At 43.8% G+C, this 26,775-nt stretch overlaps 1 protein-coding gene across 1 annotated transcript; it reads left to right on the top strand.

The window, feature by feature from the left end:
* Positions 1-730: 730 nt before the first annotated feature.
* Positions 731-26,453, top strand: CFAP52 (cilia and flagella associated protein 52). The gene is made up of 14 exons (XM_010843017.1): positions 731-854; positions 2,691-2,890; positions 3,279-3,415; positions 6,873-7,001; positions 7,812-7,911; positions 8,782-8,898; positions 11,142-11,242; positions 11,761-11,931; positions 14,822-14,970; positions 16,848-16,993; positions 19,644-19,795; positions 21,076-21,178; positions 24,878-24,989; positions 26,078-26,453. Exons 1-14 carry the CDS (start codon positions 773-775, stop codon positions 26,251-26,253), a joined length of 1,875 nt encoding a protein of 624 aa, XP_010841319.1. The 5' UTR covers positions 731-772; the 3' UTR covers positions 26,254-26,453.
* The last annotated feature ends 322 nt before the right edge of the window (positions 26,454-26,775 follow it).

Genomic DNA, 26,775 nt, shown 5'->3' with positions numbered 1-26,775 from the left:
GCGGCTCAGACCCCGCGGCTCGACCCGTGCGCGCCCGGAACTCGGAGTTTGCAATATACGTACCCTAAGGCCTCCAATCTATTGATACGAGAAAAAGGAAAGCGCTTCCCCGGGGACTGAGGGCTGGACCAGTTTGCGTCCATTAAGAGACGCAAACAGCTGGGTGCAATTCAAATAAAATTGTTTTCGAACAAAATCCAAGCATTTTCCCCGGAAGGTGGGAGCCCCTTAAGACCTCTAGCGTTATTTAACATTTTATTCTGCTTAACACAAAGAAAAAAAAAAAAAAAAAACTGGATTGTGGTGATAGTTGCACAATTGTATAAACTCTATTTAAATAAATTTTAGGATATGTAATTTATACCTCAATGGTTTAATTATTTTTTTATCCTGTTTCAAGGGACCCAAAGAAGTGTCAATTATATATTATAGCAGCCTTCCCAGCAGAGGCACTTAACTTTATGTTTAATTTTTAAATGCCATCAAGTACTTGATTATATCGTTACCCAAAAGGTCACAGACTCTTTACATGGAGGAGGAGGGAATTAGTCTGTGCATTTCGTGCCCCTTAAATTTCCAGAGAAATACTAGAAAAATTAAAAAAAAAAAAAAAAGCCCTCTCTTGATTTTCACGAGGGCAAAAGGACTCGGACTCCGTAGGCCGGCTTTCAGCGCGACCGTGGATCTGACGCGCATGCGCAAGTCCGTTACCATAACGACCAGAAGACGCTGCACCTCTGTAGGCTGAGAGGAAAGTGAGCGGAGTCTCCAGATGATGGAGACCCAAACTTCGCCCAAGGATGAGGTGGCTGAGGCAGTGGAGCTGGAGCTTGAGGCCGTGATCGGATTCAATGGTGAGACCTCGAACGTGTCTGGGCTAGGTGGTTTAGGGACCCCAGGGACAATGTGGTGCAACCAGGGAGAGTGAGACACCAGGCGGCACCTGGAAGGCAGCTTGGGACACTGGCATGAGTCAAGCACTGGGGACCCAAACAGCCTCTCCTCCCCAAAGATCTTAGAGTCATGTCCTCGCTCCGGACCTTAAAGATTCGGGATGGGTTTTGCCAACATCTGAAAGGAACCAAATGCCCCCTTACTAGGCCATAAGGATAAAAAAGTGTGATCTGAAACCCTTCTCCCACTAGCCAGCTCTCCCCTGGCTCTAAGCCCCACACAGCCAGCAAAACTGTCTGCCCCTCAGTATTGGATTACAGAATACGTGTAGGTCCCTGGGACCAAGTAACCTCTAAAATCCCAGCTGATGTACTAATGAGAAGGGGCTGGAGGGAGTGGGGAACTTGTGTTTTGAGCAACCACTTTAGGGGATGATTTGTCTTCTAACCAGAAGGAAGGTGAGGATTTCAGACCATGATGGACACCACGGGGAGCTGGACTGGAGAGGTGCTTTGGTCAGAGGGGCCTGGTTGTTCCACTCGAATCTGACTTATGACCACCTCCTGTTTGGAACATGAAGAGGGGAAATGCTGTTTGGGTTTTGAGAAGGATGCAAACAAGCAATGGATTGCATTTTAGAAAAAGCAAACTTTTAAAGAAAATGCATTGTGATGCCTGAAAGCTTTAAAAGTGTAGTAATGTAGACACAGAACAATCAATAACTAAAGCTTTAGCACATTCTAGGACTTGGCTCTTGAGCCTTCTCTTTGTTTTATGTTAATGGTCTCTGATAGAAATTGAGCACTTAGTACATCCTAGTACTGGCCATCTTTAGAGCTGGTCACCAGATCATTGGTAAAGGAAGTGAGTGACCTGCTATGTGGGCAAAGGATCACACTGGTGACCAGTAGAGAGCCCTGCTACTGAATTCAGTACTGTTCAATACTGTTTTGTAGCGCTCAGAGAGTATTGTCAGTTATATCTCAGTGTCTCCAATTATCTTGGCCTTTTAAAATTCAATAAAATTGAATTGTTTTTGCCTTCTTGGTTTTGTGACAATTTATATTCTTTCATACAGTCAAATATGCATTTATCTAAAATTACTGAATGCCAAGTAGTATGGTGGGCTTCCCAGGTGGCTCAGTGGTAAAGAACACGCCTGTCAATGCAGGAGACACCAGATGTGGGTCCCATCCTGGGTCAGGAAGATCCCCTGGAGGAAGAAATTGCAACCCACTCCAGTATTCTTGCCTGGATAATCCCACTGACAGAGGAGCCTGGCAGGCCTACAGTCCATGAGGTCGCAGAGTCGGACACGACTGAGCACACACGCACACATGTAAATAGTATACTATGCACTGAGAATATAGAGTAATACAGGGGGTAAATCCATAGTCATACTTAAGAACAAGAGCTTAGAAAAGTGGAAAAATACAGTGAAATCTAAGGAAAAATCAACCATTATTACTTGTCCCAAAGATATCTCTGTTAAACTTTGGTATGATCCTTTCAAATGTACATTGACATAATTTTTTAATAAAAGTGGACTCATGCTGTATATATTATAACCAGACTTTTTTCTACCTCAGATGCCCTGAAAATCTTTCGTTAGCAGTGAATATACTCTATACCAGCCTTGTCAGTAGAGTAAAATTACCTAATACTGCCCGACCCCCAAACACACACACTTATTTTAGTTGAACTAAGGCTTATTTTAAAAGCCTTATGCTCAGTCTAAATAAAAACAATTAGCCACTTCTGCCCTCGACTTTTATTATTTTCAACCTCTCTTTCAGGACATGTCCCCACTGGTCTAAAATGCCATCCTGACCAGGAGCATCTGGTCTACCCTCTGGGTTGCACCATCCTCATCCAGGCAATAAATACTCAGGAACAGAATTTCCTACACGGTCATGGCAACAACGTCTCCTGTGTGGCCATCTCCAAGAGTGGACTTTACATTGCGTCTGGACAAGTCACATTCATGGGCTTTAAGGTGAATACATTAAAACACCACCCACCGTGTATTAATTCAGAGGCGCCTCCCAAGAAAAACTGCCTCACTTCAGAGTAGCTCTGCACTGTCCTGTGTACACCCTGCCTCCTCTTCCGTTGGCCTCTCCTGGAACTCATTTTCGCTCTGTGAAGCTGAAAGTAAAGGCACCTGGTGGCTTTATACCCCGTGCAGCAGCTTGTGACTGGTAATACCTAGAAACAAAAGTCCCCACTTACACCTGTTTCTGTTTTGTTGCTGTCATGTTCGGAAGACGTGCTCTAATTTCTAGAAAAGTGATGAATGATTATTTTTTCACACAGAGAGGTAGCTCTCTCCTCTGGTCCTTTCAAAGCCTGTCTATGGTCTGACAGTGTATTCTTGCCCCCAGGCAGATATCATTTTGTGGGATTATAAGAAAAGGGAGCTGATGGCTCGGCTGTCACTTCACAAGGGCAAAATTGAAGCTCTGGCCTTTTCACCAAATGATACGTACTTGGTATCACTAGGAGGCCCAGACGATGGAAGGTAATGAACTAAGCACACTTATTTCTTTTCTACTAGGCATATTTCTAGACGTGTTAACAACTGTCCCCTTTCTAACATTCTCTGTTTGCCTGTCTGTATTTGAGCATGTGTGATGTGAAAAGCTTATGAAGCTCATATGAATTTGGGAAATTATAAATTTTTGGTGAAAGAGTTCGAATTAAGCTGAAAAGACAGAAACAAATAACAAAGAAAATAATGTAACTATGAAAGTAAAGTACCTGCATATATATGTAGAACCAAGCAAAAACTGGGGGAAATGTCATTTAAAAAAATACATGTTAACTTTTAGTGGCCATTGATAATTTAAAATATTTATAGATTTTTAAAGACTTAAAGTGCTTATAGAGAGTTCCCCAATTGGTTGGGAAATTTATATGCCCTATATTAAGAAAAAGCACAGAATAAAGAATTCTACTTACATGAAACTTCATCTGTATGAAAAGACTGCAAAGAAAAATAGTGAAAATTAAATATTCTGAAATGCTAAGAATCAAAAGAAAAAAATTAAAAAACCCGTGAGGAAAATACCATAAGACGCTGATTCTCAAGCCTGGCAGTGCACTGAAATCAACTGGGAGCTTTAGAAGATTACTGGTGGTTGGCTCCACCTTCAGAGACTTTGATTAATTGGCCTCAGTTTTAGGAGTTCTAAAGATTTCCCATATGATCCTAATTTGCAGCTAAATCGAGAATCATTGCTGGAAAAGATGACATCATCCTTGTCATCATCATCTTCATCATCAACCATAGCTGTTTTGTTTTGTTTTGTTTTGTTTTTTGAGCACTTACTACAGGTCAGATGTGTGCCAAGCATCTTAACTGCATTATCTCATTTAAGCCTCATGGCAACTCCACGAGGTGGAGCTCTTGGGGCTATATGACAGATGAACTTGAGTCACCAGCTGCTAAGTAGCAGAGCTGGGGGACAAACCCTGAAGTGTGACTTCAGAGGTGGCATTTTTAACTTCCCTAAGGCATGATCTTTGACCTCAAGGATCTCACGGTCAAGGTTAGTAGGGAGAGAATACATACAAACGAAATTGGGGGAAAAGTATTTCAAAGCATTATATTAGGAAGAACAATCAATGCAGTGCATATCCCTGTGTAAGTGCTAAAGGAACACCCAAGGCTTGTGTAGGACTTAACACTTCGGTGCACTTTTACAGATATTTTCTTGTTTGAGCTGCAAAGCTTAATTACAATGGAAATTTATATTCATGTGTAGTTATATATTGATAGTTCTCAGTATATAGCAAAGTAGTCACATGTCCCTGGCCCATCCCCATTTGACTGTTTTTTTCCTCAACAGAAATGCGTCCAGCAGTCTATTACTATTCTTAACTTACGGTAGTTGTTCTCAATCTTGGGTACACATTGAAATCTCCTGAGGAATCATTTTTGCCAAAATACTTCCCCAAGACATTGTTTACATGTCGTGTTGTGCAAGCTTTGCCACAATCAATTTTAGACCATTTTCAACCTCAAAAAGAAACCAGTGCTCATTAGCAGTCACTCCCCATTCCTGCTGTGTTAGTTCCTTCTGTGTAGCAAAGTGAGTCAGTTAAATGGAGACATATACCCATTCTTTTTTGGATTTCCTTCCCATTTAGGTCACCACAAGATCATTGAGTAGAGGTCCCTGTGCAATACAGTAGGTTCTCATTAGTTATCTATTTCATACATAGCAGTGGAGAAGGCAATGGCACCCCACTCCAGTACTCTTGCCTGGAAAATCCCATGGATGGAGGAGCCTGGTAGGCTACAGTCCATGGGGTCGCTAAGAGTCGGACACAAGTGAGCGACTTCACTTTCACTTTTCACTTTCATGCATTGGAGAAGGAAAAGGCAACCCACTCCAGTGTTCTTGCCTGGAGAATCCCAGGGACGGCGGAGCCTGGTGGGCTGTCGTCTGTGGGGTCGCACAGAGTCGGACACGACTGAAGCGACTTAGCAGCAGTGTATATATGCCCTGGTTTGATTCTTGGGTCGGGAAGATCCCCTGGAGAAGGGATAGGCTACCGGCTTCAGTATTCATGGGCTTCCCTGGTGACACAGATAGTAAAGAATCTGCCTGCAGTGTGGGATCCCTGGAGGAGGGCATGGCAACCCACTCCAGTATTCTTGCCTGCAGAGTCCCCATGGACAGAGAAGCCTGGCAGGCTAGCACAGCACAGGGTACGTGGAAAGACTGATGCTGGGAAAGACTGAAGGCAAAGTAGAAGGGAGCAGCAGAGGATGAGATCGTTAGGTAGCATGACTGACTCAATGGACATGAATTTGAGCAAACTCTGGGAGATGGTGGAGCACAGAGGAGCCTGGCAAGCTACACCCCATGGGGTTGCAAAGAATCGGACACGACTAAGAGACTGAACAACAACAGTGTATATATTCAACGTCAGTCTCCCAGTCCATCCCACCTCTGCTTTGTAACCGGAAGTTCATTCTCTACATCTGCGACTCGATTTCTGCTTTGCTTAGCAAATAAGTTCGTCTCTACCATTTTTCTAGGTTCCAAATATAAGCAATATTATACAATATTTTTCTCTTTCTGACTCACTTCACTCCATATGACAATCTTTAGGTCCATCCACATCTCTGCAGTGATTCCAGGGTTTAACGTAATACCCTCTCCCCTGCATTCTTGATATCATTAACCAAGCACTATCAATTTAGGACTAAATTGTATGATTACACCCAGAAAGATGCAAAGGTAAGCTACAACATGTTTGTGTGTGTGTTCAGTCATGTCTAACTCTTTTGTGGCCCCAAGGACTGGGGCCTGCCAGACTCCTCTGTCCATGGATTTCCCAGACAAGAATACTGGAGTGGGTTGCCACTTCCTACTCCAGGGAATCTTCCCGACTCAGGTATCAAACCTACATCTTCTGTGTTTCCTGCATTTGCTGCTCTTTACCACTGAGCCACCTGGGAAGCCCTGAGCTACAACAGAACTGCTCTTAGTGTGGTCCCCAGACCAAAGCACACCAGAGACTTTTTAGCAAAGCAGATTCTCAGACTCCACCCAGACCTACTGAATCAGAACGTCTGGGGGCAGGTCCTAGCACTTCCTGCTTTGGCAAGTCCTCCAGCTGAATCAGCTACATGGCATGGTGAAGTTTGAAAACATCCCTATGTCATTCTCTTTTATTGCTTCTAATTAACAATTTTTTTTTTTTTTTGCTGGAGTATTTCCCCAAGGGAATTTTTTACAAGCGATAAATGAGTGGTAAACTTTTATGCCCTGCCTGTCTCAAAAATCTCTTTATTTTAGTAAGAGACTTAGCTGTCTGGGGGTTGGGGGGATGGTCAATATAATTCTTTCATTTCTTTGTGAGTAACCTCTTGTATTTCTTTCCTTCTAGAACGGCTAAAAGAGCCATTTCTTATTTTGAAAGCCCGTTTCCCCCTGATTCTCTTTGTCCTTTCGTCTGAGCAGTGTGGTAGTCTGGAGCATAGCCAAGAGAGAGGCCATCTGTGGCAGCCCCGCAGCCGGCCTCAATGTTGGGAACGCCACCACAGTCATCTTCTCCAAGTGCCGCGACGAGATGTTTGTCACTGCTGGAAAGTACGTGTCTGCTGTCAAGGTTTCTAGAACATGTAAATCACCCTATTCGCTTACAAAGAAAACACGGTCATTCCAATTATGGGGAACGTGGTTTTCATCCTGAAAAAAGAGATTCCATCATAATTTTCACACGAAAAATCCCAGCTGATGCTATCGGTAGAGAACCTACCTGCCAATGCAGGAGCGAGTTTTTAGCACGCACGTAAAAATTATTTTGGCTGGAAGTCCTTTTAAATACAGTTATTTAATCATTCTGTGCTTCCTACTGAAAAAGTTCTGCTGATTGGCTAAATCCATTTCTGCCTCTGGTCTGCCTGTTACTGATAACACACTGCCCACAATCTGTGCTCACACTCAGGGAGTGTGTGCACACTCAGTAACTTAGTCATGTCCAACTCTTTGCAATACCATGGACTGTAGCCCACTAGGCTCCTCTGTCCATGAGATTTCCCACGCAAGGATACTGGAGTGGGTTGCCATTTCCTTCTCCAGGGGATCCTCTTAACCCAGAAAGAAAAAGTTACTGCTCTTCAATAAGATTTCTGGTTTGGTACCCATCTATACTGGATTCTCTGTGACAATTCCAACTTCAGGAATTCATTATACCAAATCAAATGAGAAAGCCTGCAGATGCTAGTACTTCGGCATCCAAATGACGACTGTATCTTGGGGAGACCACCAGGCCATAACAAATCCTCAAAAATACCTAGTTCTCTTCCTTTCAGCTTCTCCTTCAAAAGACTGCAGAAAACAGAGAAGAGATGAAGGATTTATTAAATGGGTCTCCAGTTGATTGTTTCTTTTCTCTAGCGGGACAATTCGAGTATGGGAACTGGATCTCCCAAACAGAAAGATCTGGCCAACTGAGTGCCAAACAGGACAGATGAAAAGAATAGTCATGAGCATCTCAGTAAGAATTACTCTGTTATCTTATGTAAATATTAGTACAAGTCCTTGTTAACAGTACTGAGCAAGACAGGGGTATGTGTGTGTGTGTATGTGTGCATGTGTGTAAGTACATGTTCTTTGGGCTGGGGGTGGGGAGGGGAGCCCTGGACATGGAGGGCACTGCCTGGGGAGGCACAGGTGAGGGAGTCTCACTTCAGGAGCTCCCGTGGGAAGCTGGAGAGGCTGCCTAGACACAGCTCTGGGGGAATCTGTTTCAGTGGACCTGAACTGCCATCAGACCCCAGGAATCTGCCTCATCTGGTGGGAAGCAGGGTAGCCAGGAGGTGCTCAAGGCCCACAGCACCTCCTGTTGCCACTCATGTTATTTCTGCACAAGAAATAAAGTTTCTAACAATGAAACTCCTTGTTGAAATGCAGTGTCCTCCACAAAGAGGGATTATTCATGTGTCTTTAATGTGGATTCAGATATTCATGCATATAACCCCATTCTCCACTCGTTTTATGAATGTAGACTTTGGGAAATAGGAAATAAAGCAAATACATATTCTCTCTGGAGGAGCACACCTTCACCCTAGGAGCCCTTCGGAGATGCCTCAGGGAGTGCATGCTAATAGCAGACACAAGTCCATTTCAGTGAAATTTACGCTGATTGGAGTCTGATGTTTCATACAGTTCTGAATTTGGCCCTGATTCTGCTCCCCTTGAAGGTGTTCTTACCCATCTTCAAGTCTGAGGAGACAGAAGTCACCTCAAGGACTTTTGGAGGTCTTCATAGGGTTCAGAGAAAACTCATCCCCTCCCTGATCAGGGGCTCCTGGGCATCAACTGGGCAAACCAGGTCTTCAGGTTTCCTTGTCTCTCTCATCCCCAGATGGCTAATGACGATAGCTTTTTCTACCTTGGCACCACCACTGGAGATATTTTAAAAATGAACCCCAGGACAAAGCTGCTGGCAGACACAGGGCCTGCAAAGGACAAGTTCAGTCTGGTGAGTAGAGACCATCAAAGTCTGCTTGCCCTGCTGTTTTCTAGTGATTTCCTCCTGCCACTGTTAGCACAGACTTCCATCAAGGGTTGTGGGGAGAAACAACACGTCTATGGTGCACCCAAGGCCACACTGCAATTTGCAATGTTCATTGACTAGTTTGATCAAACCCTCATCACTGGTGTATATTCAGGATATCCCAGGTGTCCTCAATTAGGGGTCAGAATCACACTTTTTTTTTTTTTTTTTTGCATCTTCAAAGCTCAAGGCCTGTGGCTTTGTGATTTGTAATCACATCCATTCCAGCATTTGGGCAGTCCAGTTGCCATGTGTAAGTGACATGTGCTCTTTGATTTACAAGACTATCTGTCATTTTTTTCTAATCTAATAACTAGATCTTAAACTGTAGCCTCAGCTGACATTTTAAGTCATGAGCAAGATGTAGAAATTGTTCATTGTTTATATTTGCAGAATTCCTAACAATTCAGGTTAAAAGTCCAATAAGAGACTTTGATCTCCAAACCAAAATAAAAAGCCTACCATCAAAGGGTAATTGGACAGAATAAGTGCTGTTATTTCCAGTGCCCCCAGAAAGTTACAGGGCTGTTTCTACTAAACTTTGGATTTCAAAGCTTCTTTCAGGTTCTGCACCTATCTATCTCATGTCTGATAATGGAACAGATGGTTCAAGCTTAGATAATTTTCCACTTAGCTGATGGTCCCAAGAAGCTTTGAAATATTGCACCGTGTTCCTGGGAAGGTGTTAGAGTTTTCTAAGTCACATAACCACTTATTATTCAGCTTTTAAGAATGGGAGAAAGCTGCAGTATAGGTAGAGTAGAGTCTAGCAATAAGCAGAGTCTAGGAGAAGGCAATGGCAACCCACTCCAGTACTCTTGCCTGGAAAATCCCATAGACGGAGGGGCCTGGTGGGCTGCAGTCCATGGGGTCGCTAGGAGTAGGACACGACTGAGCGACTTCATTTTATTTTTTTACTTTCATGCGTTGGAGAAGGAAATGGTGACCTACTCCAGTGTTCTTGCCTGGAGAATCCCAGGGACGGGGGAGCCTGGTGGGCTGCCGTCTCTGGGGTCGCACAGAGTCGGACACGACTGAAGCGACTTAGCGGCAGCAGTCATAGGCACAGGCCAAATCAGTGTTTTTCAAATGATTTTTAGGAGAGGGATTCCAATATATTCAACAGATGAAACCAAATCAGATCAGGCTGAAGGAGGGCAAGGTTGAGAGTCCTGCCAATTCTGACTCTGAAAGGCTCCATGGGTGAAAATTCTGACCTGGATATTTTTGCTGAGTACTTGGAATGTCAGTGCTTCTCCAGAAAAGATGCTGACTGTCTCAGTGTTCTTCAAACCTGTGGCACTTAAGTTTCTCCCATGGATGCTTTAGTGCTTAATTCAGGTGTAAAGGTAAATTACATAATATAAAGCAATGTTTCCAAGATGCCCGTTACACAAGTGGAAAGATATCATTCTTTCAGGGCAAAGGGATTGGAGGTATTTGTTTGAATATCAAGACAGTTGGTTTGAATATCAAGTAATTCTTCATCTTTCTAACCATAGAGCCAACTTTTTTTTTTAATTTAGATTTTTGTTTTTTATTGAAGTATTCAGTTGGCCAAAAAGTTCATTTGGGTTTTCCATACATCTCACAGAAAACCCCAAATGAACTTTATGGACAAACCAATATAATTAACTTACAATATGTAGAGCAAGGGGGCTTCCCTGGTTGCTCAGTGGTAAAAAATCTGCCTGCCAAGTAGGAGAGATGGGTTCAATCAGTGGGTCAGGAAGATTCCTCTGGAGGAGGAAATGGCAACTCACTCCAGTATTTCTTGCCCGGAAAATTCCATGGACAGAGGAATCTGGCAAGTTGCAGTCTACGAGGCCACAAAGAGTCACTGAGCATACATGCACACATACATATACATATATGCCCTCTCTTTTGGATTTCCTTCCTATTTGGGTCAGCACAGAGCACTGAGTTCCCTGAGCTCTATACTGTAGGTTCTCATAAGTTGTCTATTTTATACATAGTATCAATAGTGTATGTGTGTCATACAGAGTAAAGTTAAGTCAGAAAAACAAAAATCGTGTATTAATAGATACATGTGGAATTGAGAAAAATGGGACAGTTGATCTTATTTGCAAAGCAAAAATAGAGATGCATAGATTCCTAATGATGAAACCATTTAGCTTTTTTTCCCTTAATGTTCTCTCTCCCTCTAGGGAGTGTCAGCTATTTGTTGCCTGAAGATGGGGGGTTTGTTGGTAGGCTCTGGAGATGGATTGCTGGTCTTCTGTAAAAGCCCCAGCTACAAACCTATCAAGTAAGTTACCCCACAGGGTTTGGATGAGGAGACACCCTCTAGAGAGAGGTTTGCTTAGTCGGCAACTAAATGATGTGGACAAAGTGATATTTGGTTTAAAACAAATCTCATCTTGCTATTAAAATGAGTAGCTGGAAACACAGTAGATGGTGGTTTTTGCCAATGAAAAGATTCCACTTGTTAGACATGGAGTGAATGAAGTGTTTTTTGGCCATGGTCATTTTTACCCATTTATTTGCCTGGAATGTTCCCTGTATCTAAATCCTACTTGTGTTCCACCACCCATTTAGAGGGACATCTCACTGTAAACTTCCTTGATTATCATAAACCATGTGGGCCTCCCCCTTTGCTGACCATGGGCACTTGATATTCTAACTCCTGCCTTTCCAACCGTGTGATCTCCTTGAAGGCAGGACTCAGGTTCTTATACCTAATATGTATCCTCTATAATGCTTCAGACAGTTAATAAATGCTCATCAATTGAGTAAATCTTCTTCACCTTTTGCTTCTCCTTAAAGGAAAATCCAGTTACAAGGTGGAATCACCTCTATCACACTTCGAGGGGAAGGACACCAGTTCTTTGTAGGAACAGAAGAATCACACATTTATCGTGTCAATTTCACTAATTTCAAAGAGACTCTCATCACAACTTGTCACTTTGAATCTGTTGAGGACATTGTCTTCCCATTGTAAGTAGAAGAGTAAAAAAGTGATAAGAATGTAGAGATTTGATGCCATGTGCAAGGAAATTTAATTTTATTAACACATTTTTCACCTACTAACATAATCAATTATGATAAATCATAATGTAATTTACATTATGTTTATGTGTGGTGTGTCTCACCACAGCAAAGATTTGAACAGCAGACCAGTGTTACAGCTTGGTTACAACTCAGAGTTTTATTCAGCAAGCAAAGGATAGTACATCTTCAAAGCGTGAGGGTGGGCCGACCCCAAAGGAGAGGCCTCAATCCTTGGCTTCCTCCATTTATTCATTTGTCTCCTCCCTGCTGAGCCTGCCCTATGCAATTGCGCTAGCCAAGAAGGGGGTGTGTTTGTTTCATCTGAAGTTCTCACTCCAGTCCATGGATTTTCTTTTGTTCTATTTTCAAGGTCTTTTCCCTTTCTTTGTCTTTTAGCCACCACCCTTTTGGACTCCTTTTTGCTACTCTAACTACCTAACAATAATAAATTATTATTTTTTTCTCCATGAATTTTTCTATTGTAGTGAATTATGTTAATAGATTTTCTTTGGCTTTTACCAAGCAGCTACATTCATTTTATAATTCAAATTTGGGCCTCTTTGGAATGTTGGCTTTTCTAGTAAATTCATCATGGAAAGGGTGAACAGACTGGAAAAACTTTGCTGTTTTCCACTGCTGTCTGGAGCACAACTTAGTAATGCCTTTTTTCAAACATCTTTCAGGTCGTTTGTTTGCACCTCTTGTGTCTTCCAGATTTGGCTTGCCTGATGGCAGTGGCCATAAGATTAAGAATTCCTCTGAACCTAGTTGCTATATATATTGGTAAATCTCTCACAAGACAGTGAAACATATAACCATGAGCAGTTTTAATGTCAAACAGAGCTGCCATCAGAGTCTGTCATTATTTGATTATGAAATCTATTTGTCTTTGGCGAGATTTGTCCCATAAAGTTGGTCACAGTTTTTGCTCTGAACTTCTTTAGTAATTCATTTGAATTTATAAAACTCAATATCATTGTTGTATAGGCAGCAAGGCTCTTTGAAAACTTGGTCCTTGAGGTCACCAAATGTAGTTTTGGTTTCCTGAGCCTTTGTGATTAGGTCCCTCCTATTTCTAAAAGTGAAAATGGCTGGTGCCTCCCATCAGGCGAATTCTTGTTTGAAAATTGGTCATTTCCTTTCTGTGTCACTTTTCCTGTCTTTTTCTAAGGAGCTTGGTAGAATCAATCTGTAAAATACTTGGTCCTGGTGTCTTCTGTAAGGGTAAGTTTTTAAATGTCTTTTCAATTTCTATGCAGTCTTTAATCAGGTTTCGTACCCCTTTCTTTTTTTTTTAATAGCTCTATTGAAATATAATTTACATATCATAAAATTCACCCTCTATACAATTCAATGGCTTTCTTAGGGGTATATTTACAGAGTTTTACAACCATTATCATAATCAATTTTAGAACATTTTATATCCCCCTAAAGAAACATCCTAGCAGTCACTTTAAGTCTCTAAGGTTCAGCTTTCAGCCACCCAAACTAAGCACAGTTGGTTAATGTAGTCAGTTAAAAAAGCTCTCAGATTCATCCATATAGTGCTGACCTCAAAAAGAGAATCTTAAAATTTTTTTAAAAAGAAAGAAAAAAATAGAATTTGAAAAAGAAAAGTAGTGTCCTCTCTGGTCTCTGCCTCCTGTTTTTTTTTTTTTTTCCTCTCGAGGTTTCCTGCACCCCCCATGTGTAGAATTCAACTGGCACACAGGAATTGGGGCAGTTTTTAATAATCAGAATTTAGGTCTTCCTCTTATGATTCTCTTGCTGCCAGGGTTTTCCCTTTAAATTCCAGATGAATTTTCCAGCCCCTTACTCTGATGGCTGGCACCTTTAGTCAGTGAGGCTGTGATTTTTCTGCTACTTTTTTTCTGTGGTCACCATACCTAGGGAGTTTGGGGCATCTCTGGTTAGAAAATCGCACAGTAATGATTCTTAACCCTTTCTAGTTGCACTTACAAAAAAGGTATTTATTTGTTTTTTTGGCTGTGCCAGGTCTTAGTTGATCTTTGTTGCTGCGTTCAGGATTTTTCTTTTTTTTTAGTTGCGACATGTGGGATCTAGTTCCCTGACCAAGGACTGAACCCAGGCCCCCTGCATTTGGAGTATGGAGTCTTAGCCACTGAACCACCAGGAAAGTCCCCCAGTTACACTTTCACAAGAGCAAGCTCTTCTTGATTTCTATTTTAAAATATTTTCAGTGTCTTCGGGATTTGGCAGCCTTGTTATTGTGTTCATTTTATCTGGGTTTTATAATTGTTATTTGTGAGAAGGTTTGTGTGACGATTTCACTGCTCCAAAATATGGTATTTTATTTACTAATTGTGGCCAAGCAGTGCGCCTTGTGGGATCTTAGTTCCCCAGCCAGGGACTGAACCTGGGCCCCCAGCAGTGAAAGCTCCCAGTCCTAGTAACTGGGCCACCAAGGAACTCCCCATCAAATGCCATTCTGCACAAGGAATCTGTAAGGCCATTAAGCCTGAGACAATAGGCATCTAAAAGCATCCTGGTGACTTCCCTGGTGGCTCAGATGGTAAAGAATCTGCCTGCAATGTGGGAGACCCGGGTTCGATCCCTGGATTGGGAAGATCCTGTGGAGAAGGAAATGGCAACCCACTCCAGTATTCTTGCCTGGATAATCCCATAGGCAGATTAACCTGGCAGGCTACAGTCCATGGGGTTGCAAAGAGTCGGACACAACTGTGCAATTAACACTTTCAAAAAGCATCCTTCCCTACATCCTCAAGAAGCCCGTTTTAGCGTCAAACCTGCATCTGAGAAACACTGTGCGTCTTGTGCAGCTGCATGTCTCACTCCCCTGGTGGCTTCTCTGCAGCGGCACCGCTGAGCTCTTCGCCACCTGCGCCAAGAAGGACATCCGAGTGTGGCACACGCTGACCAACAGGGAGCTGCTGCGGATCACCGTGCCCAATATGACCTGCCATGGCATCGATTTCATGCGGGACGGCAAGAGCATCATTTCCGGTAAGGTCGGAGTACCAGGTTTGACTTCCGGTTCCGGCTGTGGCTTTGGTTCTTGCTAGTCTTTTCCTACTAGGCTCCGTGTGAGGATGAACTGGCGTGGCCTCCCACGGTCCACTTGCTTTTCATCTAGCCTGTTTTTGGAATTCCCTTCCAGCTAGGATTCTTTCTGAGCTAGGAATTACCAAACAGCAATTTCTCTTCCCCCACATTGCTTCATATAGCATGTTGCTTTCTCTCTGGCCAGGAAAATTCAGTTTTCACCTCACAGGGTGGATTTGAGGCCTTAGCGAGTCCAGGATTCTTGTGTGAGAACCCTTTTTTGTTGCTCAAGAGATTAAAAACCTGACTTTAAGTTATAGCTCCAAGGGAATTTATTTTTAATTCAGTTGATTATATCGTGCCAAAATATTTTAACATGAATTATAGACACCATGATATTCTATTTCTGAAGACTTCAGTATGCATCTCTGAAGATATTTGCCTATAAAATAATAATTTCTTAATATCATCTATGTTCAGTCCATGTATAAATTTCCCCCACGGTCAAAAGTGAATTACTGGTTCACATCAATGAAAAGTCAAGTGAGTCTTTCAGCTCAGTTCAGTCGCTCAGTCGTGTCCGACTCTGCAACCCCATGAATTGCAGCACGCCAGGCCTCCCTGTCCATCACCAACTCCCGGAGTTTAGCGGCAGGTATTAAAATGGTGATATCAGGGGAATTCTCTGGAAGCCCAGCTGTTAGGACTACATATTTCTACTGCAGAAGACACCGGTTCGATCCCTGGTCAGGGAACTAAGATTGCATGTGCCTGGATGCAGCCAAAACAATCGTTATAATAATATAAAATGATGATATCAGGAACCATCTCACTGCCCTCTCTTCTTGGCTTTGTCTCCTTGTGCTGCTTCTACCTTGGGGCATGTTTTCTCCACATAGTGGTCCCCAGGAGCTCTTGGTTTGCATTACACTTAGAGCTAACAAATCCTGGGGTCAAAAATCTTGGTATCATCATCACTTCTCTTTTTGTCTTATACCAAAACCCCATTTCTCCTGCTCCAATGGCTCCTTCTTCAGAGTATATCCAAGATTTCATGCATCTTATCATCTCCACCCTCATCTCAGTCACTACCACCATCTCTCTCCTAGATTATTCTGGTAGCTTCCTACCAGGACTCCTTGCTTCTGCCCTCACCTGTCACCTTTCTTCCACGATGTGCTCTCAACACAGAAGCCAGGAAATTCTTTAATTTGTAAGACTATGCCATTTCTAGTACTCAAAGGTTTTTTTCCTTTTTAAGACTTTTTTTTTTTTTTTTGATGTGGGCCATTTTTAAAGTCTTTATTGAATTTGTTACAATATTGCTTCTGTTTTATGTTTTGGTTTTTGGCTGGGAGGCATGTGGGATCTTGATGTTAGCTCCACAATGAGGGATTGAACCTGCACCCCCTGCACTGGGAGGCAAAGCCTTAACCACTAGACGGCCAGGGAAGTCCGCAGGGCTGACATGCTTTTAAACAGAACTCTTCTGGAAGCTGACTTCTGATCCCTGGTTGACATCCCAGTTGCAATATCAACCATCTAGTTGACTGTGCAAGTTTTACAGCTCATGGGAGAGGTGGGGGATGGCCTCCCCAACTAATGTCTCCTGGGTTGGGGTACACCAGGAGGCAGGCTTAGCTAAGGCAAGCCGTTCATTTCCTTTGGGAGGTGTGACCAGTTTGGGGAATCAGGGAAAAGGGGGCTGTGATTCCTGGCAGTGGGTGGGGGACTGGCCTCTTCCCTCTATCACCACCGCTGTCCCCTCACATCCTGTCTCTCACTTAGGATTTAGAGTATGCTCATCCTGCCTGCCTTCTCTTTCCCTTTCATGCCAGCGTGGGACGATGGTAGAATCCGAGCCTTTGCCCCGGAGACAGGCCGACTGATGTACGTTATTAACAATGCACACAGGATTGGCGTGACTGCCATCGCCACCACCAGCGACTGTAAAAGGGTCATCAGCGGCGGAGGAGAAGGGGAGGTACTGTTCTCCAGGGCTGAATCTTTTAAAAATAGTCACATATTCAGAGCAAATGCCCCATTTGTTATAGTTCTTCAGTCAGAAAATCGTGTCTGATTCTTCGTGACCCCATGGACTGCAGCACGCTAGGCTTTCCTGTCCCTCACCATCTCCTGGAGTTTGCCCAAGTTCATGTCCATTGAATCAGTGATGCTATCCAACCATATCATCCTCTGTTGCCCTCTTCTCCTTCTGCCTTCAATCTTTCAACTGCCCCATAACAGGCCACTAATTTGATTTTTTTCATCTGTACTAGGAGTCAGGCAAGACCAAATTAAGGTTTTGATGAAACTCTGAAGTCCATCATACATTAAAGTTCTAATAGTATAAATACACATATCAATATATTTGTTCCCAGAAAGGACATTTAGGATAAGGACATGAAAGCATTCTATATAGAATCGAGCTAGGGACCAAGTTGGTGTTTTGCCAGAGGTTTGGAATACCTTTTTTTCCCCTTCAAAAACCATAGTGAAGTTGCTCAGTCGTGTCCGACTCTTTGCGACCCCATGGGTTGTAGCCTACCAGGCTCCTCGGTCCATGGGATTTTCCAGACAAGAGTACTGGAGTGGGTTGCCATTTCTAAATTGTCTTTATCTTGTCTTTTAAAGGAAATGCCATTTTTGGACTCAATTCTTTAATCTACCCATACACTTTGACCATCATTTTAAAATTATTACACTCAATCATTTTCTTGCATCATTTCAAGGAGCCTAAAATGTCTTTTCATACATCTCAGTATCTCCCTTCCTTCTACTCCCCAGGTTTTTTTTCCATCCCAAAGCCTTCCTTCTCTCAACATAGGACATTACATTTTCCTTTCCTTTCTCCATGCTATCATAGGAATGACCTAAGGAGAAGAAAGAGACAGCATCTTCATATAGCCTCTGGCAGAGATCAGACCAAACCAGTTAGTGTCTGAGTGTTTTAGTTCTGGAGTCACACTCAATTTTCTCAAATTTCACTCCCACCACTTCCAAGCTGTGTGACCTGGGCTGTGTGCTTTAACCTCTCTGTGATTCAGTGTCCTGTAAAAGTAAAGTGTGACGTGAAGATAGCAATTCTGATATTAATGAGATACTTTACACCCTTTATTTTGCACTGTCTTCAGAGCCTGGTGTGCCTTTCATGGTCAGAGCACATCTTCTAGACAAGACCTTGCAGATGCTCCACAGACCCGCCCAGCCCTGAGCCATCTCCCTCCTCTCTGGACCCTTGCAGCTCCATTCCCTTCCGTCATTCCTGCAGCCTAGCTGTTGCTAACACCCGCAGCATCCTTGCTTGCTCCCTCAGCCTTTGGGGGCATCTGCCTTGCTGAGGAGGGCTTCCCAGGTGGCTCAGTGGTAAAGAATCTGCCTGCCAATGCAGGAGACATGGGTTCGAGTCCTGGGTTGGGAAGATCCCCTGGAGAAGGGAATGGCAAGCCACTCTAGTATTCTTGCCTAGAGAATCCCATGGACAGAGGAGCCCAGTGGGCTGTAGTCCATGGGGTGGCAGAGTCAGACATGACTGAGCACACACATATGCACCCGCGTGGCTGAGGAGGGCTACTGGAGGAACTTACACATTACAAATTGGTTGCCCCTTACCCAGGTTAGCAATCTTTTCACAGTCCCCCCTCCCATTTCCATTGGCTACTAAAGACCTTTCCTTCCAAGAGACATAGTCTTTAAGGTCTTTTTAGGTATGGGAGGCCAGGGCTGCTGGTCCACAGGTGTGTACTGGTCTGAATGCAATGGTTGCTAAGATACACTTGAGTATTTTACTTCCATTTGCATTGGTAAATGGCCACTACCTGAGTTGTGAAGACCCTAGTTTTCCATTTCATGTTCAACTAGACTATGGCTCTTTCATTGTCTTGTATCACTTACACAAAATGATTTCTACTTTCCTTGTTTTTCCTAAGTCCAACACATTCATTATAGGAAGCATCTGACTGTGAGCATCTGACTACATGATAATGTTTTCTGGTCTAGCTGTGACAGCATGTTTATCCATTACAGGACCCACTGTTATAACCAAATAACTTTCCTTTTTACTCACCCTTTTTTTATTACAGTTAGGGCATCAGTTATGAAATTTTGTGTGTAGGTAGTTGTATCACCTCTGCATTTCATTTCAAGTTGACAGAGGGGTGTCAGACAATATTTGTTATTGAAAGTGGGTATTGACTTTGATGGGGTTGAGAACCACCGATTTTAAATAATTGAAACTGAGCAGCTTATGTGAAAGTTTAAATATGGCCCTGGGTACCCAAGAGATTCCCTGATGGCACCAGAAATTTGATAGCAGTGCTCAGCAGAAACGAGCAGACATTATTATTTCACTCGGTTCAGCAGCAGCCCTTGCTTTACTGGTTTTAGCAGTGGGGGCCTGGTAAATTTCTCAGCCCTAAAAGTAAAAATGGATGTAGGCTCCTGGTAGGCGTCTTCCTGGCTCCATGAAAGAATATTCCCGCCCTGCAACTTGATATCCCCACCCCACTCAACCAAGATGAGAACAGGGAATTAGAAAAACAAATCAGGCCCAGGAGGTGAGAACACTCTTGGGATCTGTTTTTCATCAGAAAGTCCCAAGTTGGAACTGAGAGCCTGTGCTTTGTGGCTTCCAGGTGAGGGTGTGGCACATAGGCCACCAGACCCAGAAGCTGGAGGAGGCACTGAAGGAGCACAAGTCCTCCGTGTCCTGCATCCGGGTGAAGAAGAGTAATGAGGAGTGCGTCACAGCCAGCACAGACGGCACCTGCATCATCTGGGACCTGGTGTAGGTACCAGTGATGGGGAGGACCACTGATGCAGAATGCAGTCCCAGCTATTGAACTCGAGGGAAAACTCAAACAAAGGGCAGAAACCTGCCTCTGGGCAACAGGAAAGGGGTGCATCTCAGAAGCCATTCATCTCCATGACTGTTGAGGGTTCACAGATACTGGTGGAAAGGGCAGAGCTTCCAGAAAGAGCTGGACCTTAGAAGTTTCTTGATGGATAGGGAAGTAGCTCTCTAGATACACAAAGCAAAACATGGTTTAACTTACACTAATGCAACTCCCTGGCTCAGTGTAAAGGATCCGCCTTCCAAGCAGGAAACACTGGTTCGATCCCTGGGTCAGGAAGATCTCCCGAAGGAAATGGCAACCCACTTCAGTATTCTTGCCTGGAGAATCCCATGAACAGAGGAGCCTGGTGGACTATGGTCCATGGGGTTGCAAGGAGTTTGACATGACTTAATGACATCACTTCGTGGGAAATAGATGGGTAAACAGTGGAAACAGTGTCAGACTTTATTTTTTGGGCTCCAAAATCACTGCAGATGGTGACTGCAGCCATGAAATTAAAAGACGCTTACTCCTTGGAAGGAAAGTTATGACCAACCTAGACAGCATATTGAAAAGCAGAGACGTTACTTTGCCAACAAAGGTCTGTCTAGTCAAGGCTATGGTTTTTCCAGTGGTCATGTATGGATGTGAGAGTTGGACTGTGAAGAAGGCTGAGCACCGAAGAATTGATGGTTTTGAACTGTGGTGTTGGAGAAGACTCTTGAGAGTCCCTTGGACTGCAAGGAGATCCAACCAGTCCATTCTGAAGGAGATCAGCCCTGGGTGTTCTTTGGAAGGAATGATGCTAAAGCTGAAACTCCAGTACTTTGGCCACCTCATTCAAAGAGTTGACTCATTGGAAAAGTCTCTGATGCTGGGAGGGATTGGGGGCAGGAGGAGAAGGGGATGACAGAGGATGAGATGGCTGGATGGCATCACCGACTCGATGGATGTGAGTCTGAGTGAACTCCCGGAGTTGGTGATAGACAGGGAGGCCTGGCGTGCTGCGATTCATGGGGTCACAAAGAGTCGGATATGACTGAGCGACTGAACTGAACTGAACTGAATGACTAAATAACAATAATACAACTGCCCAAGAAATGTGTAAATATTGATTCTCCTTCCATAGACCAGATGGCTGGGTGGCCATGTCACAAGCCAGGCTCTACTGGTAAATAAGATTTCTCTAGAAGAGAATAGTGATTTCACAGCTTTCGGATCTGTTTTTCAGGCGTCTTAGGAGGAATCAGATGATCCTGGCTAACACCTTATTCCAGTGTGTCTGTTACCACCCGGAGGAGTTCCAGATCATCACCAGTGGCACAGACAGAAAGGTAAGGGTTGGGACCTTTCTGGTTCATGAGAAGAGCCATGGTGCCTCGTGGCCATGGGTGCAGGCTCTGGAGCCAAGCCACGCCAGAGGATGGGAGTGCTGGTGATCCTCTGCGTCACTTTGGAAATGCTGTGTCATTTTCTTGGGTGCCTTTGCTTCATTGTCTGCAAAATGGATGTGACGACACCACTGACCTCATGGATTACAGTCATGCTTGACTTTAATCAAGCTTGTTTTCATATAGTGTGAAAGTGAAAGTTGCTCAGTCGTGTCTGACTCTTTGTGACCCCATGGACTATACAGTCCATGGAATTCTCCAGGCCAGAATATGGAGTGGGTAGCCTTTTCCTTCTCGAGGGGATCTTCCCAACCCAGGGATCAAACCCATTACAGGTTTAATGATCCTGCATTACAGGCAGATTCTTTACCAGCTGAGCCACAATGCTAAAAGCTGAGGGTGAGGGCTGGCACAGAGCAGGCACTTAGTAAGTACTGGTTTTGATTATGAGGAAATTTTTAGGGCTAGAATGGAAGTGCCATGTCCAAAGCAGTTGTCATGTGATTAAATTCAAATTGAATGACAATGGAGCTCATCTCTCAACACTTCATGCTATAAGTGAGTGCTCAGTCGTGTCCAACTTTTTGTGACCCCATGGACTGTAGCCTGCCAGGCTCCTCTGTCCATGGGATTCTCCAGGCAAGCATACTGGAGTGGGTGGCTGTTTCCTCCTCCAGGGCATCTTCCTGAGCCAGGGATCAAACCCGTGTCTCCTGCATTGCAGGCGGATTCTTTACCCACTGTGCCACCTAGGAAGCCCTCATCACCCTACTTCATCAATATGTTAAAAACCTCTTTAGCTGGGGGGGGTCCATGTCCTTGGGTGGAAATCGGCCCTTCTTTTGGGGGGAACATTTCCTCCTCAGAGTGAGCAAGAGGCTTCAGGAGAGAGGGGCAAGGAAGCTGGTAGGGTGTCTCCCATCCTGCCAGCCACATCAGATCCGTCAGATCTTGGCCTGATTCCCTGCCAATCCAGGTATTGGGTTTGGATCCCCCTAATTTAGTCTTTGAGATGCCTTTGAGATAATTGAAGAGGAGGTTGCCTATTTATTGTTTTGCCAGCTGCAGTCTGAGATAATGGAGTGAAAAGTATAAAAATAGCATGGGCAAAGTTCTAAAGGGACTTGCCCTCCCCACCCCCACGCCCATAAATTTGAATCCAGAAGTGGGGATTTTTCCTGTTTAAGCTTCCCAGGTGAGTGGGAACTACAGCCTGAAGACCCTTTCTTTCATTGAGGCAGTCCTAGCATGGGATGGAAAAGAATTTCCAGACACGGAGCATTTCAGAAGGGAGTGAGTTTACTAAGAACAAAGCACAGATACAGCGGGCACTGTGAGCGCAGCGGGCCAGCCCCACAACAGGCCCAGGAGAGTCGACAGTTTTCATGAGTTAACAGCCAATTTCTATAGCCTCAAGACAAAGAAAATTCCTGGGGGAAAGCTAGCGTCAGGTGGTTGGTTGAGGCGCTTTAGGGTGTTTACTGAAGTGGGCGTCTTTGTCTAATTGGGAGTCAAGAAGCTTGTTAGTGATAATCAGGGGCTTTTGGCAATGCTTACAAAGGGGCTCAACTTCAGAGGTGTCCTTGGTTCTGGGCTGTACTTCCATGGCCTTGGTACAAGGCCTTGCATCTGTGATCTGGGGGCAGGATTCAACAGCTTTGTCATAAAAACCCAAGGACGGCTGCCTGAACCAACCAGACAGAGTGTTCTGGGAAGGCGTGGAGAGCTGCATCCTTTCCAGTCTCTAGGTTGTTAGTTTCTTTGTGTCGCATCTGTCCAAATTGGCCCACACCTGCCTATCCCCTAATGCACGCTTGACTTGTGGTCTAAGTGGGCTTCCTCTGGGAACTAGGATGGATAGATATTAAGGAGCTAATCACAACGTCATTATAAATGCTCTGCTATACGATTCATATCATTTCTAGATTAGGGTGATATCTGCTGTATTCTAGGTTTCAGCTTATGAGACTTGAAACAGTCCATCTCCCTCTTATTTGAATTTTGACCAGACTATTCCAACCATAAATCACAAATCTGTCAAACTAAGCGCTAGGCGCATGACAGTGTCCCTGCTGTCATGGAGGCAACTTACTTTCTGTATTAATTTTGGGTGGGAGGGGCTGGAGTTGAACAGTACACATGTGACAGAGTCCATGAATGAGCAATGAGTAATAAGTGACCAAGATGATACAAGATGGCAAAAGAGCTAAAAATACATAGATCCGGTTATAGGATACTGGCTGAGAGAAGGAAACTGCTTTAGGGAGGCTGGTCAGCGAGCCCTCCTTAAGGCGGTGACACTTGAGCTGAGGCCTCAGTGCCAGGGGGATGTAGCCATGCTTTGATCTCAGGGAAGACCACTTCTGGCAGAGGACCCTCAGGAAAGCCCAGCTGAAGATCACTTTGACTTCCTTGGTCAAGGAAACTAGTAGTCAAGCACCAAGGACTTACATGGATGTGATTCCTGAGAAACAAAGATTTTTGGCATACCCCCCCACCCCGGCCCCCTGCTTTTTTTGTTCTCACTATGTGGCATGTGGGATCTTAGTTCCCCAACCAGGCAGGGATTGAACCTGTGCCCCCTGCAGTGGAAGCACAGAGTCTTAACCACTGGACTGACTACCAAGGAAGTCCCCTCAGCATGCTTTTACACTTGTTTATGCTTTTAGTCTGAAAACCGAAATTTATTGTTAAAGCGATCCAGCATCAATAGAAATTATAAAAAAAGAAAAGAAAAAAATTTTAAATAGCATACACAATTTCTAGCTAAATTCAGAGGAACATAGATTCCTGGTGTTCATGACTGAAATACAGCAAGTTTCCATCAACACGAAAGACAGAGAAAGTTCCGGGTGTAATACATACCTAAGTTCCCACTCCCAATTTCCGGTCAAGGGCACTTTTGTTTAGAAAGAAATTTTATTTTTGAACAGGTTGTACATTGACAAGGTTCAAAGTTCAAAAAAGTATAAAAGCAGTATATTCAGAGAAAAACCGTCGCTCTTTGAGCTCCTGTCTCCTATCCACCCCTAACCTAGTTTCATGGCCCAGGAAGGTGGCAGGGGTAATATAATCAGTTTCTGTTTAAACCCGTCCCTGCAAAATCTTCTGTTGCTTTGAGTCTGAAGAGAAGGTGGGGATAAGTGTGGGGTGAGGAAGAAGGAGGGCCAGCCACAGCGAGAGCTGACTTTGTAAGGCCCAGTCTCCAGAATTTTGCAGAACCGCTCATTCTCCAAGCTGAAGGCCCTAAAGAAATTTCATTTCCCCTCCTGCCAAGCCTAAAGAAAGCTTTGCTCTCCTCCTTTAAGCGCAGAATTGTGCACTGGCCAGTTTCTTCTTCCCTTTACAGCTTCCTCCAGGCTCAATCTGCTCCATCTAACCAAAAAGCGCTCTCTGTCTCAATCCAGTTTACCAGCATATCAACATCTCTTTAAATAGAATGCAAATTTAAAAGCCACTCCTAAAAATATTAAAATGATTTCTCCATCCCCTGCCTTAGCCTATTTATAATGTCAGCCGATACATCATCCCTGAGTATATTTCTGCTGCCTGCTATATAAAGTAGAACCTTCTTTTGTTGGCGTGTGCTTGGATGATTCCACTGAGCTGAATCCTGCCCCATGCTTCGTTCTCCAATTCCAGATTGCTTACTGGGAAGTGTTCGACGGCTCAGTCATCAGAGAGTTGGACGGTTCCTTGTCCGGGGCTGTCAACGGCATGGACATCACAGTGGAAGGGGTGCATTTTGTTACAGGTCAGTCCTGGAATCAGAGAAGAAAGCCAAGCTTAGCTTATTTAAATGGAAACCTGGAATTCCCTGGCCAGGGGGCAACTGCAGTGACCCCAGAAGGGTCTAAAGGGCAATGAGGTTAGATTCAGGCCTGTGCACTGCAGCCTATGTGGCTGGGAAAGAAAAATCCAGAAGTCACATTTCAGTGAGAAGACACATTTGCCTACGAGCCTGAGGGGCACAAATAAAAGCTAAGCTTCCACTGTTTGCTTTTTCTTTGTGATGGGCAGCAATGATATGTGCTAAGTCACTTCAGTCGTGTCTGACTCTTTGCAACCCCATGGACCGTAGCCCACCAGGCTCCTCTGTCCATAGGATTCTCCAGACAAGAATACTGAAGTGGGTTGCCATGCCCTCCTCCAGGGAATCTTCCCAACCCAGGGATCGAACCCTGTCTCTCAGTTCTCCTGCATTGGCAGGCAGGTTCTTTACAACTAGCGCTACCTGGGAAGCCCTACTTCAATTAAAAAAAAAAGATAGAAATAGACCTTTACATAGACTGGGCTATCCAGCCTGCCTTGCTGTGATGTTTCCTACTGAAGTCTTTGATGCCAGGCTTTTCAATCAGCATGTCCAGGGGGCATTTGCTACACAATGTGCCCATTGCAACAGCATCAGTCTTATTTTTTACAGCCTCTTTGAGTCTTCAGGACAGTAACCAATTAATGTTCTAAATCAATGAAAGTTTCACAAATACATTTACATAAAGGAGGATATAAAAGTAGACACAGTATAATCCCAATCGCATATTCAGCTGTGTAACTGTGTAACTTACAGAGAAAAGACCAAAAGGAACTAAACCAAGAAGTTACTGATTGTTATCTCTGGGTGGTGGGATCAAGGGTGATGTCACCTCTTTACTTTTTTTCCCCCAAATTTACTGCAACAGTTCTAGATTTTTCCCAGTCAAGGAAGAGTGTTTATAAAGATAGGTTTTTCTTCCTTTAAATCATCACATGGGGAATGTATTGAAAATGGTCGTTTTTAAAAATCAGGACTGTTTTCTCTCTGTTCTGTTGCAGCCATGCCATATAACTGTTTGTCTGTTTCAGGTGGAAATGACCATCTGGTCAAGGTCTGGGATTACAATGAGGGTGAAGTGACCCATGTTGGGGTGGGACACAGTGGCAACATCACCCGTATCCGGATAAGTCCAGGAAATCAGTACATCGTTAGCGTGAGTGCCGATGGGGCCATTTTGAGGTGGAAATACCCATTTCCCTCATGAAGCAGCAGAGATCTCCTGGATTCACAGCATCAATTACCATCTTGTTGAAGAAGCCTGAGACTCCTAGACTAATCTTGCTTTCTCACACCTGTGTTTTTGTTCTTTGATCAAAATATTTTATCTACAGGTTTCTCCTTTCCTTTATAGAATGCATTGCACATTCTTGAATTGTATATTAAAATTGAGATGTGTTCAAGAATAATTAATCTAGACTGTTTTTTTTCATTATGAGTAAATTCCCAGTCGTTGGTTTCCTATCCTAATCTGTTCCATGAGTCTGCAAACCCCACAGCCCTTCCTCACAATTTGTTGCAGATAATCATTGCTGTAATTCTCTAAAAACAAAGAAGGTGAGTTTATTTTCTTTTTAAAAAAATTTTTTTTTTATTTTGAATTGAAGGATAATTGCTTTACAATATTTTATTGGTTTCTGCCATACGTCAACATGAATCAGCCATAGGTATACATGTGTTGCTAAGTCGATTCAGTCGTGTCCGACTCTGTGTGACCCCAGAGACAGCA

This window comes from Bison bison, unplaced genomic scaffold, assembly GCF_000754665.1.
Source record: "Bison bison bison isolate TAMUID 2011002044 unplaced genomic scaffold, Bison_UMD1.0 scf7180017864180, whole genome shotgun sequence".
In the NCBI taxonomy this organism is placed as follows: Eukaryota; Metazoa; Chordata; class Mammalia; order Artiodactyla; family Bovidae; genus Bison; species Bison bison.
The sequence above is the reverse complement of the archived record's forward strand: the minus strand, read 5'-3'. Positions and strand labels throughout refer to the sequence as shown.